At 35.3% G+C, this 19,399-nt stretch overlaps 2 protein-coding genes across 2 annotated transcripts; one reads left to right on the top strand and one right to left on the bottom strand.

Annotated features, from left to right (window-relative positions):
• Nucleotides 1-881: 881 nt before the first annotated feature.
• Nucleotides 882-1,820, bottom strand: LOC105731075 (olfactory receptor 2M3-like). The gene has a single exon (XM_012472652.1). It carries the CDS (start codon nt 1,818-1,820, stop codon nt 882-884), a length of 939 nt encoding a protein of 312 aa, XP_012328075.1.
• An 8,254-nt stretch (nt 1,821-10,074) lies between these two features.
• LOC105731071 (olfactory receptor 2M5) lies at nt 10,075-16,198 on the top strand. Its single transcript, XM_012472649.2, has 2 exons — nt 10,075-10,184; nt 15,246-16,198. Exon 2 carries the CDS (start codon nt 15,260-15,262, stop codon nt 16,196-16,198), a length of 939 nt encoding a protein of 312 aa, XP_012328072.1. The 5' UTR covers nt 10,075-10,184; nt 15,246-15,259.
• The last annotated feature ends 3,201 nt before the right edge of the window (nt 16,199-19,399 follow it).

Below are 19,399 nucleotides of genomic sequence, written 5' to 3'. Positions count from 1 at the left end.
CAGTAAATGAGCTTGAGGATGTTTTTTGGTACGTTTAACTTTTAATACAATAATAATTTATTTGGGATGTGATATGCAGTGGACTTCTAACAATATTGTTTTCAAGTAGAGCATAACTCCAAATGCTAAATGCTTCTTTTCTTTTATTTATGCATTCAAAAATATTTATTCAACATTGGTTATGTGACAGCTGTTATTCTAGGCTTGTTGTGGTAAATCAAAGACTCTACTTTCATCCAGCTTATATTCTAGAGATAACTAAAGGCAATAAACTGATAAACACATAAGATAAAACCGGGTATTAATAACTATAGTGAATAAAAATAAAGGCAGGGTGAGGGGATAGAAAATCACAAGGGAATCTATTTTGTACTGGCTGGTTAGAAGAACTTGATTTAGAAGGTGAAATTCTATCATACACATGAATGATGTAAAGGCATACTTTTAGCTTAGTAGAGAAACAATTTGCGATTCATACTAACAATGATTAATCCAAAGTATGACATTGAACTTAGTAGAATTCTTTGTTTTTCAAGGTTAAATTTAACATATGTTAAAAGACACCAGATTTAATATATGTAGTCAAACAGTGCTGTACTATGATTGACAAATGTCTCTCATTTGTTAGATGGAATTAAAAAGACAAAATATATGGAGGTACATTTTCTATTGGAACAAATTTATACTTACAGGTGTATATTGAACTAATCACCACAAAAATATGAAATATTTGAATGAACAAGAATGCAAACAATTTTTGCAATTTCTTAATCTTATGCTACTACATATATACATGTTAGGTTCTGAGTTACTTTCATTCAATACATAAATTTAAGCATAAAGCCAAGCACTTGAGGAAAAAGCAGAATATAATAGGCAATTTACTCTTCAGACTTGCCCTTCCCAAATACCTTCACGAATCCTCTGGCCACTTCTTTGTTGCGGAGGCTGTAGATAAGGGGATTCAGCATGGGAGTGAGAATGGTGTAGAATACAGACACCATCTTGTCCTGGGTGGGTGAACGTTCAGACGTGGGTCGCATGTACATAAACATGGCTGCTCCATAGTACATTCCCACCACCATGAGGTGGGAGGAACAGGTGGTGAAAGCTTTGTGGCGACCCTCCCCAGAGCCCATGTGAACGACAGCCAGAATAACTCGAGCATAGGAAGCAATAATAACGGCTACAGGGAAGAGAAGCATAATTACACAGCAGATGAATATCATCCTTTCAAACGTCAAGGTGTCATTGCATGAGAGGGTAAGAAGGGCAGGTACGTCACAGAAAAAATGGGGTATTTCCCGGGCGCCACAATATGAGAAGGACAGTGCAACTGCATCTTCAATTATGCCATCAAGGGAGCCAAGAATCCAAGAAGCAGCAGCCAGGAGACCACAGATTTTTTGGCTCATGAGGACTGGGTATCTTAATGGGTGGCAAATGGCAACGTACCGATCATAGGCCATTGCAGCCAACAGGAAGCATTCAGCTCCAAGCAGGGACACGTAGAAGAATATCTGAGTTCCACAACCTGCCAGAGAGATAGATTTCTTCCCAGACAAGTAGCTGAAGGCCATCTTGGGTACAGTGGTGCAGATGAGCATGAGGTCCATGAGGGACAGTTGGCTGAGGAGGAAGTACATGGGGGTGTGGAGCTGGGTGTCCAGGTAGATGAGGAGAACCATGGCAGAGTTTCCCATGAAGGCCACTGAGAAGATGCCCAGGACCAGAAAGAAGAGGAAGGTGTGGGTGGGGCTGTGATCAAAGATTCCCAGCAGGATGAACTCAGAGTTGAAGGTCTGATTCTCCCATGCCATGATGACTATGCTTTTTGCCTAGTACCACAAAACTAGTTCATTAATTTGGTAAACATTTACCCAGTGCCTTGTAAAGCATGTGATTGTGATAAATTCTGTAGGTCAGTGATCAATACAGCATGAACAAAAGTAGGAAACTAAAAGGTCAAGAAGTATATAATCAGAAGAAAATATGTCCTTTCAACACTGCCTCACTTATAAAATTACGGAGCTTTTTCTAAGGTTTTCTTCTGAGCATCGTTTTTCTCCTTTGAAAAATTAGAATAACAATATCTAATAAATGATCGATGGAGTTTTTTAAAAAATATGTCTCCAAAGGAAACAGACAATTCCTATAACATCTTTTACAGATAAATTGATAGAGAAATTCAGCCTCAGTCAGCATGAAACCAACACAATACTAGAAATGGAAAATAAATTTGTGCCTTTACTCACATAATTGGCATTTTTACTACCACTGTTAACAAAAACTGTGTGTTTTTCTATTACTTTGCAATTTATTTGATCTGTACTTTATAGTAGTTTTCTATATAGTAAGTGGATACACTGAAAAGATTTTCAATTAAACAATTCTAAAACCTAGGCCATTATTTCTATAGCCCAGTGTTATGGATTTAGTTATATATCTTCCTGAACAGATACTCAGCATGTGAGTCTTTCTGGAAATACATGGAGAGTGTAATTAGCTAAGGTGAGATCATATTGAATTAGAGTTTCTCTAATTCAATATGACTCATGTTCTGCTAAGAGGATGGCCATGTGAAGACGGAGACACTGGGGATACCATGTGATGGGGAGGCAGGGATTGGGGTGACGCATCTACAGACCAAGAAATGCCAACACCTGTTAGTTATCATAAGAACCCAGGACCGAGAAGGGACAGACAGTCCTCTCAGAGCCCTTAGAAGTAGCCGACCCTGCTGACATCTTGATTTCAGTTTTCTAGCCTTCAGAACTGTGAGACACTAAATTTCTGTTGTTTTAGGTAACCAGTCTGTGATACTCTGTATTGGCAATCCTAGGAAACTAATACACTCAATATCTCCTCTAGAGAATTAATGCAAAGAAAAACAGAAAATCAGAAAAGCATGAAATATACCCTTTCAAACAACACTTACGAAGCCTGGCTACGTGTGGCGCGCTGTGGCTACCACCGTAATCAAAACGATCAAAGCCCCTGTCCATACAGGTCGCAGAGACTGTAATCACACGATGACATATAAACCACTTTATGTTATAAGATGATAAATGCTTTGGAGAAAAGTAAGTTAAAGAAGGGTGTTAGAATTGCACTAGTGCGTTCAGCTTTGAGTAGTCAAGGGAAACCTCACACTTCTAGTGGCATTTGGCAAAGTCTCTGAAAAAGTTAAAGAGACCAGATCACAGGAAAGGGTTATTCACACACGAATTCCACAAAATGAAATGCAATAAATAGGACATACACAGAAAAAATAGAAACGTGTATATGATTTTGAGAACATAGGGTTTTTAAATTTAGAGTTACGTTTCTCGTATGTTGTGGTGTTTAGATTTTATTGTATGAGATAATCATAAATGTATGAGCAAAGCCAATATGTGAAGGGAGATTATTCCAGGCAGTAAAAGCTGATGTCATAAGCAGAAAGAGAAGCCTGGTGAGTAGACCGATTAGACAAAAATGTGCTTTTTCTCATTTATCCACGCATCACATTTTTATGAAGAGACTGAAAACAACAATGAAAGTAATATCCGGGAGCAGCAAGAGAGTCAGAAGAAATCTGCAGAGGAGATGGAAGCTGGAATTCCGCCTCATGGGTCGAAATACATTCTTTTATATAGGGAGATTGTAAAGTATATCTTTTTGAGTTTTATTTATTTATATAAATTATGAATAATATTATGGGTAAGAAAGAAAAAAATACTCAAAAGTAGTGTCAAATTTTAATTCAAGAACTACTGTGACCTGGGAATACCAAAAAATGCCTCTTCAGGGCTGGGAAGATACAGAAGAAATCTCCTTATGTGACTTTCATGAGATTAGAATTGCAATCTCTAAAAGAAAAACAAATCTTTTTTGTCAATCAGCATGAAGAGAGAAACAAGCTTCAACTTTACTCCATTCTGGTTTTAAAACAAATAGTTATCAAGAAGCTGGATAAACCTGATTATTGGTAGCTCAGATCCTGCTTTAGTCAATGTCTTGAGTATCAGAAATGGGCATCTCTGGAATCTTCATTTTGGGGGTTTCCCACAAGTTCCCTTGCGCTGTTCTTGAGAGGAGGTGGGCTTCTAAGGTCAATAAGCGGGAAAGACTGTGTTGCCTCAGTGATTTCCAGTGCTTATGAGCGAATTCACTTTAAGAAAATAACTCATCTCAACTTACTTTATGGAACCACCTATTCTGAACATCATACCATGGCCTTCTCAGTTACCTTGAACTCATTAACTGTTGTAATACACTAATTTATCCAAACAAAACTGTATTATCTCAAAGTTCCACCATAATTTTTCTTTAATTCAGTCTGCAATAGTACTCCAAGAGGGAAGCTCTCTGGTCAAGTTAGCTTGTACCTGTGCTTCTTTGTACATTGGCGAAGCGTTCTTTACATTTGAGAATCATTCCTTCCCAGTCACTAAATTGCCATAAAATATTGAATAATTCTACTCAGTCATTTAGACATGTCTACCACATATGTTTTAAACTCCACTGAATGTTGAGGCATTAAAACAAAATTGAATGACAAATGTAAATCTACAAATCCCTCTGAGTTTTCTCAGTTACGTTAGTTTAAGCTGAACGTAATAAATACACACTTATTTTGTCTGGTATTTTTCACCTCCCTTCATTGCTTCAAAATTCCCTTCATGGTTATGTACTAAAATTGTCTTCATTGAGTTTGTCTTGTCACAGAGAATGTGGTAATGTATATCACAATTTATAACAATTTATTTCATGAAATTGAAAATATTAAGCACTAGATTGCCCTGTATCTTCAATATTAAGATCCATGTGAACATTTATTCAATAAAGTTCTATAAAGAGAAATAATGTGTTACTCACAAGAAAATTAAATATTTAATTTCTTTAGAATTGGGTCTCATATATATATGACAGACTGTTTTCACTTCCAGGCGCTGGGAATATGAGACCCAATTCTGAAGCTCAGTGTAAGTTATCCAGGATATAAACAATCTGAAAATGCAGTAATGATAAAATTGGGATTCCAAGAGAGGTATTTGTATGTAGTCTTATAAAAATGGATCTGTGGTGAAATACTTTTTGCAACTCCAAATTACCCAGGACCATTCACTGCCAAACAAAACAGAACATTTTGAGATGCAGCATTGTACTAGGAGGAATATGAAAAGAAGCTTTGTCAGAATGGATCTGAAATTATGACATCTTGTTTTTAATTTTTTTATAATATCTATTGACATCTGAAAAGTATTCATATAATGAGGTACAGCATTTTAAACTCTGGATTAGACCTTGCCTACCAAGTATGTTTTTTTCCTTAATTGTAATATAATGCTTCCATTTTTATTGATCTAATCTACATTGTTTGTTTTGTAATAAACTCTACCATTTTATAAAAGGATGGTGCATATATTTAGTTTTTTAAAATGTCTTTTGATATATTAACCTTATCACACCTGGAAGTGAAGTATCAGATTTCATCACACTGTGGTACTGTGCACATGCCCAGAGCAATAGCAACAGAGAAACCATTAAAACGATGTTCAGAAATTGAGAAGTCACTGAGTCAGATGATGGAAAAGAGACACTGAGTGGCCAGAATTTGATCAAAAAAGGATCAAGCGTTAAGTGTCAGACAGCATGTGTAACCCACTGTGTGGTCTGTCGGGGTTGCTGAACTGACTTTACTCTTTTGTAATAGGAATGACCAGGAAACAAAACAAAGCAACACGTCCTCACGTTAGTGATCGTGAGCATAGCAACTTTGTCTGTAATATAAAAATGCAACCTGCATGTGCACTGACAGTGGAATTTATAACCATAACCACAGGAAGCAGCACTGAAGAGTCTCACAAACAGAATGTCGAATTAACAAAGTAGATCTCAGGGAACAACTTCAGAATCTTATTATGAGGAATTAAAACATACATATAAAAATCATTTGTGAAGCACAGCAATACTGGAATAATGATTACCTATGAAATGGGCCTGAAAGGTTATATAATCAGAGAGAGTTAAACTGTTTTTCAAAAGCACTGGTAACATTTTAAAGCATTTTACAAAATGTATGTCTAACTTTTTTTTGTAAATAAACTTTTTGTATATTTGAAGTTTAATAAAACATTTACATAATATGTGTAAATGTCTTAGAAGAGCACATGACAAGTGTAAAGCATTCATTAATACAGATTGAGGATTCCTTATCCAGAATTCTTGGGCCTAGATATGTTGCAGATTTCAGATGTTTTTCAGACTTTGGAATATCTGGTATATATAATGAGATATTTTTGGAATAGAATCCAAATGTAGAGAAAAAATTAATTTATGTTCTGTGTATACCTTATACAAATAGCCTGAAGGTCATTTTATGCAATATTTTAAAACAATTTTGTGTATGGGAGAAAGTTTGTGTACACTGAACCATCAGGAAGGAAAAGGGTAACAATCTCATGTCAGCATTAAAAAGATTCAGATTTTGAAGTGTTTTGGATATTAGATATTGGTTTAGGGATTCTCATCCTGCATGAGCTACAGTTATTAAAAGGGAAGAGAATGTGGCTAAAACTTTTAAATCATCGGTTATGTTCTATCTGCTGCTCTTCTCCTCTGACTCCTATTCACTGTAAATTTCTTTTTCAAATCTGGAATACCAGTACATTAAAAAACAAAATAATGGATTTAATCCAATCTTGCACATTGATAAACTGGGTCAGGTAATCACTCCTTCTGCCTCATTGTACTATATTTCTCAAGGTAATATTGTACAGATAAAATAGAATAATATTTATAAAATTCTTAGCACAAAGAATGACTTAACAGATGAAATCAATCATCTTCATGTTCAGCCGTAATTCTGGCATTAATTATACACAGTCTTGCTTGGGTTTGGTAAACTTACCTCTTAGTACTGATCTGAATAGTCCATATTTTCAGTGAGATTGCAGGTTCCAGGAAAGGCAAAAATATAGAGATATCCTAAATATTTTTATATTTCCATCATCAGAAAAAAAATGCAACTAACATACAATTGGAATATTGTTATTGACAAATGAATGAAAAGACACAAACTTAAATTTTTAGCCCTTGGGGAATCCATTCCCTTGTCTTTAATTATAAAAGTTTGTATTAACTTCTATTTCCTCTCTTAGGACATGAAGCCAAATTGACTTTCTTTTCTTGAAAATTCTACAAAGATAATGATGCCTCCTTCCTTGTAGATTAGTGTGAACTTTCTGACACTTCTCCCTCTCTCTCATGTAATGAGGAAAAAAACACCAAGTGCTTTCTCTGTAACTGGCACTGTGGCTAAAAAAAAGTTTGTAAACTCACATAACACCTACAACCATTGTGTATGTCAGATACCCTTATTAGACAGATGTATATATTATTACATATTATCTTTAATTATTTTATCATTTTTTTACATTATAAAACTTTTTTACATTAAGAAGCTTAAGTCAGATACCCTTATTAAACAGATGTATACATTATTATATATTATCTTTAATTACATTCTTTCTTTTTACATTATGAAACTAAGTTTTTTGCATTAAGAAGCTTAAGTAATTTTTTTTACATTAAGAAGCTTAAATAAATTGCCTAAAGTTGCAGAGCTAGTGAATGGCAGTCAGGGCATTCCAGGGCTAATGTTGTTCCTCATCCGTGGCTTATCTTCACTCTTCCTTCTGCTCCATCATCAAAGCAAGATATGCTTGGGTAGAATCGGCTTTTTTAACATCTTGAGGTTCCCTTCATAATTCTAATTCTATTTGTATGTTCCTTAATATGTTTTCTATCCCTTAAAAGTACTGTATATGTTTTCTTTAAAAGTTATTATTATAAAATAGAAATGTTTATGGGTATTTTATATTTTGTTGCTCTAGTGTATGGATTATTATTTCTATTACTCCTTCTATTTTTGTTAATATGTAGAAATCTATTAATTGTTGCTTATAGACCTTAAATCGAAGAATACTATTTTTATTTTTTTATTCCTTGTTGCAGAGAAAAAATATTACATACAATGGATGAAACAACTTTATATCCCTTTCCAATTTTATCTGTTTTTCTTTACATCATTTGATTAAAATATATATAGTTAGAATGTTGAAGAATAACATTACTGAGCACCTGAAGCCTTTAGCAATATAGTTCACCATTAGTTATAGTGCTTGTTTGAAGTTTTGTTAGTTATATTCAACACATTAGAAAAATCCCATTTTATTTCTTTTACCAATTGTTCGTTCAATAAATTTTCACTGAATTATATTGAATGATGTCCTGCTTTTACTGAGATAATTGTATTGTTTTCCATAAATGGTTCATAGCCTGAATTACAATGATAGCTACTTTGTATCTTTAGAAATATTTCAGTAGAAGATAATATATAAAACAAATTAGACACCAATGTACTCATCACCAGCTTAAAATAAAACATACACAGGGCAGGCACAGTGGCTCACACCTGTAATCCCAGCACTTTGGGAGTCCGAGGCAGGTGGGTCACTTGAGGTCAGTGTTCAAGACTAGCCTGGCCAATATGGTGAAACCCCATCTCAACTGAAAATACAAAAATTAGCTGGGCATGGTGGCTCAGGCCTGTAGTCCCAGATACAGCTCCTTGGGAGGCAAAGGCAGGAAATCGCTTGAACTTAAGAGTGGAGGTTGCAGTGAGCTGAGATGATTGTGTCACTGCACTCCAGCCTAAGTGACAGAGCAAGACTCTATCTTGAAAATAAAATAACAAATACAATATTACAGATTAATAGAAGTCTCTGTGCACATAACCTGAATGTATGTTCCTTGTTCTTTGCCTCTAGAGATAATAGAAGCTTACATTTTTTTGTTACTCTCACCTCTTTCTTTATGTATTTTTAGAAGTAAATGTTTTATTCTTCCAACTAAATTGCAGTACTTCAAAAGAAAATGATTTACTGGGAACAAAAATGCAGGAATAAACATTTGTTTTAGTGGCTAATATCCAGAATCTACAAACAACTTAAACAAATTTACAAACGAACAGACAAAAAACCCCATCAAAAAATGAGCAAAGGATATGAACAGACACTTCTGTTCATATTTCTGTTCATTTGAGTATATGCAAAGGATTATAAATCGTTCTATTATAAAGACACATGCAAACATATATTCACTGAGGCACTGTTTACAATGGCAAAGACTTGGAACCAACCCAAATGTCCATCAATGATAAACTAGATAAAGAAAATGTGGCACATGTACCCCATGGAATACTATGCAGCCATAAAAAAGGATTGAGTTCATGTCCTTTTCAGGGTCATGGATAAAGCTGGAAACCATCATTCTCAGCAAACTGACACAAAAACAGAAAACCAAACACCACATGTTCTCACTCATAAGTGGTGTTGAACAATGAGAACACATGGACACAGGGAGGGGAACATCACACACCAGGTCCTGTTGGGGGGTTCAGAGGGCTAGGGGAGGAATACCAGGGGGTGGGGGGATTGGGGAGGGATGACATTAGGAGAAATACCTAATGTAGATGATGAGGGGATGGAGGCAGCAAACCACCATGACGTGTGTGCTATGTAACAATCCTGCACGATCTGCACCTGCACCCCAGACTTAAAGAAGTACAACAAACAAACAAAGAAAATCCCCTAATAAAAGTTAAAAAGCATAAAAAGAGAGGTCTGTGTACTCTAGGACAAGTTGAGTTGATCTCTGAACGTTTTCTGAAAGAATGTGATGAGAAAATCCGAGAAGAGCATAAAGAAATCAAACACAAACTAGCAAAACAGAATGATGTGTTTGTGAAGTTCACGCTTGGTCAAATAACGTGACGCTCTGGAGCCGGTTATTATGTTTCATGACTCACACATTCGGCATTTGCAGGCGCTTTATTCCTTGCTGAATTATTGCAAAGGGTCCCAGTTTTGACATGACGCAATGCCAGTATTCATCAGTGAATACAGGTTTTCGCAAGCTTTCGTCAATGGTTTTGGAAATTTCCCTGACGTCAGCGACGCTCGATGTGAACCTTTGCTGTCTGTATTAATACAAGCCTGTCCTGGTTGCACAGAGGATGAGCCTCCCTCTCAGTCCTTTTGTGAATAGTACAAAGCTGGAACTACAACCGAGAGCAGCTGGAGGCAAGTTATAAGAAAACTTTGAGGCCCTCTGCTGAGACTGACGCAGGCACACAGGTAAGTCTGTCTGCTAAGGCACTGCTGGGCATGATTCCTCCTGGACCCCTTGGCAGGTGGTTCTGGTAACAGACACAAGGCTGAACAGGCCTATAACCAAGCCCTTTGGCGGAAAGGGGCCATTTCCAGGCTTGTATCTGGGAGCCGAACTGGTGGGTCTGCCACTTGGGTGTGGGTCTTCACTCTCAAACAACCTCCTCTGTCTCGGGCTCCAGCAGAATTTCACAACTTTCCACCTGAATTCCAAGGCTCTTACAAAGAGACTTTCGTTTGTAGATACATGCAACATTCTTGTGGTGGTGGGAGACACAGTGGGTGACTTCCTATGTTGCCATCTTGCTTGGTAGTTCGTATCATTCATCAAAAAAGTGACAGAACCTTTTTTTAAGCATCAGTGAATCATGCTTTCAAGTTGGAAGGTAAATTATACGAGACTTTACAAGAAAAAGTGAATGATAACTCAAAGTACTGTAATTAAAGTCAAGGGACCGAATATCCTGGAGAAATTGAAAAATTTAATCACAGAGGACTCAGTATAATTGTGTTGCAAGGGTTATCTCTAGAAATTTAAACATTTTCAGCGATTTTGAAGGAATATATCCAGTTGAAGACATCTGGAAGGTAAGATTTAGGCGAGGAAGTATAGTCCAAAATATCTAAGACATTCTGGAGTTCAACCATAACAAATGAAATTGCATTTAATTCAAAGGTTCTATATCAAAAATTAAGCTATTTTAAAGTCCTCAGAATAGGGAAGTAAATGTTTCATATTAATCTGAAACACATCTCTTTGTAGTCTCTGTGAAAGTAAAGCAGTGTATTTCTATATTTTTGAAAAAAATTAAATAATAGCTGTGAATGTGCTAAGTCAGTGTAAGGTATTATTTACAGCAATAGAAACTGTTATAAGTTAAGAATCATTGTAAGATTCTCCACTGCATCTTGTCTATTTGTTCCTGCTTTCAGTAATTATGGAGTGTGTATGGACTCCTTCACTGTGTAACTCTTACTTGTTTGATTAAGAGCATATAAGAAATAAGCATATAGCTTATCAACAATCTAGTAAGAAAAAAGTCTATTTTCAAAAATATTTCCTGGTGACTAACAGTGAAGCTTATTGCAAGATTACCAAAGAAATGCATGACAAGAAGTACATAATGATGGTAAGAGTCATCTGATAAATGCATAGTGTGATACAGTTATTTTAAGGAAAAAATTTAAATAAATCATTATTCTTTATAACAACTCTGTGATGATGGAATTTTTTTTTTAAATCTTGGAGATATTATTTAACTTTCCTGGTGACAAAATTGTTGGTTACAGAGCAGAATGTAAGCTCAGGTTTGTCTAATTTGAAGGTTTTTGACATTTGCGATTTGTGTAAAACAGATATTCGCCACATGTCTTCTGTGAGTTGAATATTTGCAGAACTTGCTATCTATAGAATGATGAAACAAGCATGGAGAAAGATGTATGTGTACTGTAACTGGAAGGAGACATGATTTACAGAGGTAAAGGATTACGAAAAAGAAAGATAATTTCAAGCAAGACAAACCTTCTGAGAAAGACCTAAGCTCACATTTTTGTATCATAGAGATCTATAAGTAGGAATGCAAAGGGTTTGTACTAGAAAAGGAGAACAGATGACTTCAAATAAAGGCTTGAACAATTTTCTGAAATTCCTCACAAACAAGATCAATCAGAAATGTAATCTGTTCTGTAAAAAAAGATTGAGACATTGAATGCCTTTGAGGATAGTGCTATTAATTGAATCAAATGGTGCTTTGGAAAAATTTTAAAATAATGTATTGTGATAGACAAGAATATAAGATTAGCTTTATCCATCATCTTCAAAGGGTATAGATACAATTTTTTTTTTCAGAAGTACTTATGAAGCTTTTTAAAGAACATCAACAGTCTTTTTTTGTGAGATGTGATTTGAAGTTTCTGACTGTAGGCAGCCGGGTGTATTTGATGAATAATTTCTAAGTTTCAGCAAGGAGAGTTTTTGCATGCCATTTTTGTCTAGAATATAGTGCCTGGTTTTTGCACCTTTGTTTGGAAGTGGGAGAGTGATTTGTCCATTGGCACACGCAGTACGTCTAGGGCAGACGTTGAGCTTAGTTACCAACATTGAAGGACTGTTTCTTGCCTCATTTTTCACTCCTTTGCTCCCTGCTCCTCTCAGTTTCTCTACAGCACCAACATTTCTTCTTCCAACGTGAATTACCTTTTGACACTCTGTCTTTGCTCAGTCCCATTACTTCTTTTCTCCCTTCTCACTTCACTATCTTAAATTCCCTTCTCAGATTATCTTTGTAAAACCCCTTTTAGCCTATAGTTACAATTATTAAAAACACAAACTGTTTAAAGTTGAATCTTAGATTCAAAATCTCATTAAGATATTTGAGACAAAGTTTATTAATTCCATACTACAAGAGATTTCACAGGAATCTATGATATAAACTTGTGATTAAATTTTTGCAAAGTTCATAAACAATGTTGTATCACACATGTTTTAAGTGTGTAACTCTAATGTCTGTACTAACCCTTCATGCTAATATAGCTCTAAATAAATGCATTCTTCCTAATATCACTTAACTGGCTTTCACTAAGACATTGCTTATATGAAGTTGAAGTGAAAGAAACAGCTGAGTGCTCAGAAGTAAGTGCCTTGACAACCATGAAATACTATTTACTTTAGTCTCCTCTGATAGGACAGTAAAGAAAATGATAATTTGATAGATTGGCTTTGGCAAAAAGTGAGGTAATACAATATAACACGATATAAATATATTCTTCTATGCAAACTAACCTTGAAAAGATTTGAACTATGAAAATATGAGAGGAATAAGTAGGCTGGATCTCTCCATCTGCCATACTGTAGACACTGCGTTTCTCTGCTAGAAACTAACAACTGAAAAATGTTTCTTGATTAATAAGAGAACAACTAGTCTTGATCAGTTCTACAACCCACGCTGCTATTCTTCAGGTGGGTCCTAATATGGGCTAAACTGAACAGATAATTTTACATATGTGGATAGAATGTAACAAGGTATAGAATTAAAATGTGCTGCAGTTTGTTGTTAACACAGGGGGCATGGGAAACAGCTGTGAGCAAAAATTCAGATGTAAAAGTAAACCCAATTAGACTCAGGCCCTCTTGTTAGTTAATAATGGGGACCAGGACATTTTAGTTCCTTCTATGAGTCAATCTATGTGTGTAAGGTTGTGGTTAAACAGAAGAATGAAAAGATAAATAAGAAGACAAATGCACATCAAAAGGTGTATGATCTCTGGAGTTCCTCAGGGCGGACAGCTTCCTTAAATTACTAATCTAATTTATGGACTAGTTAATTATGTAATTTAGCTACAACTTGAAAGAATCAATACTTATGGTTCTTATCATCTTTCAAGGATGCAGCATATTGGATTGAAATATTGTTTTGTACAAAATGGAAAAAGCAGCATTTTTAGGAGCTGATATGTTAAATGTTTATTTTTCCATAAATTTTTAGTATTTATGTTTCAAAACATGGGGAAAGAGATGATTTCACACAAATATAACAACATGAATAAACTTGAAATAAAAAATACATATTGTTTATTAGAGGGACTGCAATTGAGTCAAGCAATGTGGTAATTTTCACTGGGCAGTTAAGTGTTAATCAACAAACATGAGAAATTATGAACATTTAAAAATAATGTTTCAGAGTTTTTCTTTGGGATGAATAATAAAAGGTTTCCACCAGGATGAATGATAGAAGAATGTTTTAGAAAATATAATTAGTAATTGTTTTAAGAAAAGTGGGAAAAGTAAAAATATCTGAAAAAATTAAGTAGCATGTGTAAGTCACACAATGTGGGTTGAGTTTTTTCAAAGCATTGTAAATCTAAGAAACCTTTCAGAGAATTTAGAACTGATTAGGAATTTAGGATGTAGTGAACTGTAGAGTTATAATTAGAATATGTAGACAAATAGTATTAAAATTAATAAGACAATGTGAACAATTTTTTCAGAGGATATTCAGAGAGAAATAAAGAAAGCCAATTCCTTAATCCATGGAGAAAGAGGCCAAGTAGAAAACCAAATGAATGTAAAAACAGAGAATTAAAAAGATGCTACTTTTTAGCCACAAGAAGGCTCTTAAAAGGGTCCTTCTAAAGAAAACTAGGAATATACTGTATTCTCTCAAATAGTATTTAATTTCAAATGTTTGTATTATACAAACTATATCGATGTAATGTTCTAAATACTTTAAAATCTAATTTTGTTTAGTCTTCATAACACCATATAATATAGATATTATAAATGTCAAAATTTATAGAGTAGAAAACAGGGCTTAGAGAAAATAATCATCTAACGTCACACAGCTAAGAGAGTTTGAAGTACGCTCTGACACTCTCGTGTAACCTGGTTCTTCGGTAAAATAGACTATGCCTGACTGTCTTTTGGACGCACTTAATTTTTAGGGACGGGATGAGGAGCATATTGGTGAGGACCTTCTGCTGAAACTTCCTGTTACTAGCAATAAGAATCAAGTAACGTACTCCTCATGTTGGCATTTTAATTTATTCTTATTACCTGGAATTTGACTAATCATGTATCATTTTAGTATTTGTTTTCCTCTACACTTTCCTATATTAAATTTTGTTAGCATGACAGTGTGATGTTATTAGTTTCCCCAGGAAATATAATACCAATGTAATGAAATTTCCCCAAATTCATGAGTCTTTTCATAGTTTTCATGTCATTATAAAGGGATAATCTACATTAAATTTTTCAGCTGACTTGTTGCTCAATTAGATTATAGAACTCAAGAAAAATATCATGTTTTTACTATGAAACCTCTCATGTCCATTAGCTATGTACTTTGCATTAAAAAAATCACATCAAGCTAAAAATAATTCTTAAAATTCCTAGTCTACAAATAAAAATAATTAATGACCAGAGAAATAATTTCCCATTTACATTTTGTAGCTGTGTTTTTCTTGGAGGGAAATCCTTGATATTTCTGTGACATAATTCTGGTTATTTCTTACATGTTGTATTCTCCATAGTGAACATATTGATCATGGCATGGGAGAATCAGACCTTCAACTCCGTCTTCATCCTGCTGGGAATCTTCGATCGCAGCCCCACCCACACCTTCCTCTTCTTTCTGGTCCTGGGCATCTTCTCAGTGGCCTTCGTGGGAAACTCTGCCATGGTTCTCCTCATCTACCTGGACACCCAGCTCCACACCCCCATGTACTTCCTCCTCAGCCAACTGTCCCTCATGGACCTCATGCTCATCTGCACCACTGTACCCAAGATGGCCTTCAGCTACTTGTCTGGGAAGAAATCTATCTCTCTGGCAGGTTGTGGAACTCAGATATTCTTCTACGTGTCCCTGCTTGGAGCTGAATGCTTCCTGTTGGCCGTCATGGCTTACGACCGCTATGTGGCTATATGTCACCCTCTAAGATACACCAATCTCATGAGGCCCAAAATTTGTGGACTTATGGCTGCCTTCTCCTGGATCCTGGGCTCTACAGATGGAATCATTGATGCTGTAGCTACATTTTCCTTCTCTTATTGTGGGTCTCGGGAAATTGCCCACTTCTTCTGTGAGTTCCCTTCCCTGCTAATCCTCTCATGCAATGACACATCAATATTTGAAGAGGTTCTTTTCATCTGCTGTATAGTAATGATTGTTTTCCCTGTTGCAATCATCATTGCTTCCTATGCTCGAGTTATTCTGACTGTCATTCACATGGGATCTGGGGAGGGTCGTCGTAAAGCTTTCACTACCTGTTCCTCTCACCTCATGGTGGTAGGAATGTACTATGGGGCAGGTTTGTTCATGTACATAAGGCCAACATCTGATCACTCCCCTATGCAGGACAAGATGGTGTCTGTATTCTACACCATCCTCACTCCCATGCTGAATCCCCTCATCTACAGCCTCCGCAACAAGGAAGTGACCAGAGCATTCCTGAAGATGTTAGGAAAGAGCAAGTCTGGAGAGTGAGTTACCTAACAAACTTCATGTTTTGCTCTCTGCTAAAGTGTTTTTTAAAATGGACCTCTTTTTCCATTAAGTCTTGAAAATAGGATTCATTATGCACATAAATTTGTAATGTCATATTTATGGGCAACTATATAATTTATTTCAGATATACTATTATAACTATTTATTATTTTATATTCAGATCAGCTATGACTACAACATAAGGCATTTCCAATAAGAATATTACATTTTTAAAATTATTTTTAATTTTTTATTTCAATAGGTTTTTGGAGAACGGGTGGTGTTTTGTTACATAAATAAATTATTTAGTGGTGATTTCTGATATTTTGGTGCACCCATAACCCAAGCAGTGGTCAGTGTACCCAGTGTGTCGTCTTTTATCCCTCATCAGGCCCCGTAGTATCCTCATGTCCCCAAAGCCCGGTGTATCATTCTTATGCCTTTTGCATCATAGCTTCGTTTCAGCATACAAATGTGAACATACAATGTTTGGTTTTTCATTCATGAGTTATTTTACTTAGAATAAAAAAGTCTCTAATTCCATCCAGTTTTCTGTGAATGCCATTTTTTTTTATGACTTAGTATTCCATGGTATGTATATACCACCTTTTCTTTATCTACTCATTGATTGACAGGCATTTGGACAGGTCCATATTTTTGCAATTGCAAATTGTGCTGCTATAAACATGCATGTTTGGGTATCTATTTTGTATAATGACTTCTTTTCCTCTGAGTAGATAGCTAATAGTGGTATTGCTGGATCAAAGGTAGATTCACTTTTAGTTCTTTAAGGAATCTTCACACTGTTTTCCACAGTGGTTGTACTAATTTACATTCCCACCAAGAGTGTAAAACATGGCACCAGCATCTATTATTGTTTGTTTGTTTGTTTGTTTGTTTGATTATGGCCATTCTTGCAGGACTGAGGTGGTATTGCATTGTGGTTTTGATTTACATTTCCCTGATAATTGGTGATGTTGAGCATTTTTCCAAATGCTAGTTGGCCATTTGTATATTTTCTTTTGAAAATTGTCTATTCATGTCCTAGGTCCACTTTTTGATGGGATTGTTTGTTTTGTTCTTGCTGATTTGTTTGCGTTCTTTGTAGATTCTGGATATTAATCCTTTGTCACATGTGTAGATCGTGAAGATTTTCTCCCACTCTGTGGGTTGTCTATTTACTCTGCTGACTGTTTCTTTTGTTGTGCAAAAGCTCTTTAGTTTAATTAGTTCCCAGCTATTTATCTTTGTTTTTTATTGTATTTGTTTTTGGGTTCTTGGTCATGAAATCCCTGCCTAAGCCAATGTCTTGAAGGGTTGTTTCCAATGTTATCTTCTGGAATCTTTATGGTTTCAGGTCTTAGATTTAAGTTTTTTATCCATCTTGGTTGATTTTTCTATAAAGTGAGAGATGAGGCTCCTGTTTGTGGCTTGTCAATTATCACAGAGCCATTTGTTGAATATGATGTTCTTTCCATGCTTTATGTTTTTGTTTGCTTTGTTGAAGATCAGTTGGTTGTAATTATTTTGCTTTACTTCTGGGTTCTCTATCTTGTTCCATTGGTCTGTGTCTCTATTTTTATTCAGTACCATGCTGTTTTGATGACTATGGTTTTATGGTATAATTTGAAATTGGGTATGTGATGCCTCCAGATTTGTTCTTTTGGCTTATTCTTGCTTTGGCTATGCAGGAATTTTTTTGTTGTTCTGTATGTATCTTAGGATTGTTCTTTCTATTTCCGTGAAGGATGGTGGTATTTTGATGGGAATTGCATTGAATTTGTAAATTGCTTTTGGCAGTATGCTCATTTTTACAATATTGTTTCTACCCATCCATGAGTATGGGATGCATTTCCATTTGTTTTTGTTGTCAATGAGTTTTTTAAGCAGTGTTTTGTAATTTTCCTTGTAGAAGTCTTTCATGTCCTTGGTTAGGTATATTTCTTAATATTGCGTGGGTTTTTTTCTTTTTGCAGCTATTGTGAAAGGGTTGAATTCTTGATTTAATTCTCAGCTTGGTTACAGTTGATATATAGCAAAGCTACTAATTTGTGTACATTAATTTTGTGTCCTGAAACTTTGTTGGATTTATTTACCATTTCTAGAAGTTTTTTAGATGAGCCTTTAGCGTTTTCTATGTATACAATCATATCATCAGGAAAGAGCAACAGTTTTCCTTTCTCTTTACCATTTTGGATGTCCTTTATTTCTTTCTCTTCTCTGATCGCTCTAGCTAGGACTTTTAGTAATGTGTTGAATAGATGTGGTGAAGGTGGGCATCCTTGTCTTGTTCCAGTTCTCAGGGGGAGTGCTTTCAACGTTTCTCTGTTCAGTATAATGTTGGCTGTGGATTTGTCATAGAGAGCTTTGATTACCTTAAGGTATGCCCCTTCTATGTCAATTTTGCTTAAAGTTTTAATTGCAAAGAGATGCTGGATTTCGTCAAATGCTTTTTCTGTGTCTATTGAGATAATCATGTGATTTTTGTTTTTAACTTGGTATATGTGGTGTATCATATTTATTGATTTATGTATCTTAAACCATCCCTGCATCCCTGGTATGAAACTCACTTAATTATAGTGGATTAGCTTTTTGATATGCTGTGGCATTCGGTTCCCTAGTATTATGTTGAGAATTTTTGCATCTATATTCAGCCAGGATATTGGTCTGTAGTTTTCTTTTTTTGTTGATGTCTTTCCCTGGTTTTGGTACTAGGGTGATAATGGCTTCATGGAATGATTTATGAAGGATTCTCTCTTTAGGTTTTGGAATAGTGTCGGTAGGATTGCTAGTAATTCTTTTTGAATGTCTGATAGAATTCAGCTGTGAATCTGTCTTGTCCTGGACTCTTTCATGGCATTTTTTTAAAAATTACAATTTTAATCATGCTTCTTGCTACTGGTCTGATCAGAGATTCCATATCTTCCTGGTTTCATCCAGGAGGGTTGTATATTTCCAGGAACTTATTCATCTCCCCTAGGATTTTTAGTTTATGTGCATAAAGGTGCTCATAGTAGCCTTGATTAATTATTTGTATTTCTGTGGAATCAGTTATAATATCTCCTGTTTCATTTCTAATTGTGCTTATTTGCATCTTCTCGGTTAATCTCACTAATGGTCTATAAATTTTATTTACCTTTTTAAAAAACTAGCTTTTTGTTTCATTAATCTTTTGTATGTTTTTGTTTCTATTTCATTTAG

Source organism: Aotus nancymaae, unplaced genomic scaffold (genome assembly GCF_030222135.1).
Source record: "Aotus nancymaae isolate 86718 unplaced genomic scaffold, 86718_ANA_hifiasm-v0.15.2.pri h1tg000032l_1, whole genome shotgun sequence".
In the NCBI taxonomy this organism is placed as follows: domain Eukaryota; kingdom Metazoa; phylum Chordata; class Mammalia; order Primates; family Aotidae; genus Aotus; species Aotus nancymaae.
This window is presented reverse-complemented; position numbering and strand designations above follow the sequence as displayed.

Coding starts and splice junctions, on each gene's coding strand:
- LOC105731075 (XM_012472652.1), bottom strand. CDS start 1,820: ATGGCATGGGAGAATCAGACCTTCAACTCTGAGTTCATCCTGCTGGGA.
- LOC105731071 (XM_012472649.2), top strand. CDS start 15,260: ATGGCATGGGAGAATCAGACCTTCAACTCCGTCTTCATCCTGCTGGGA.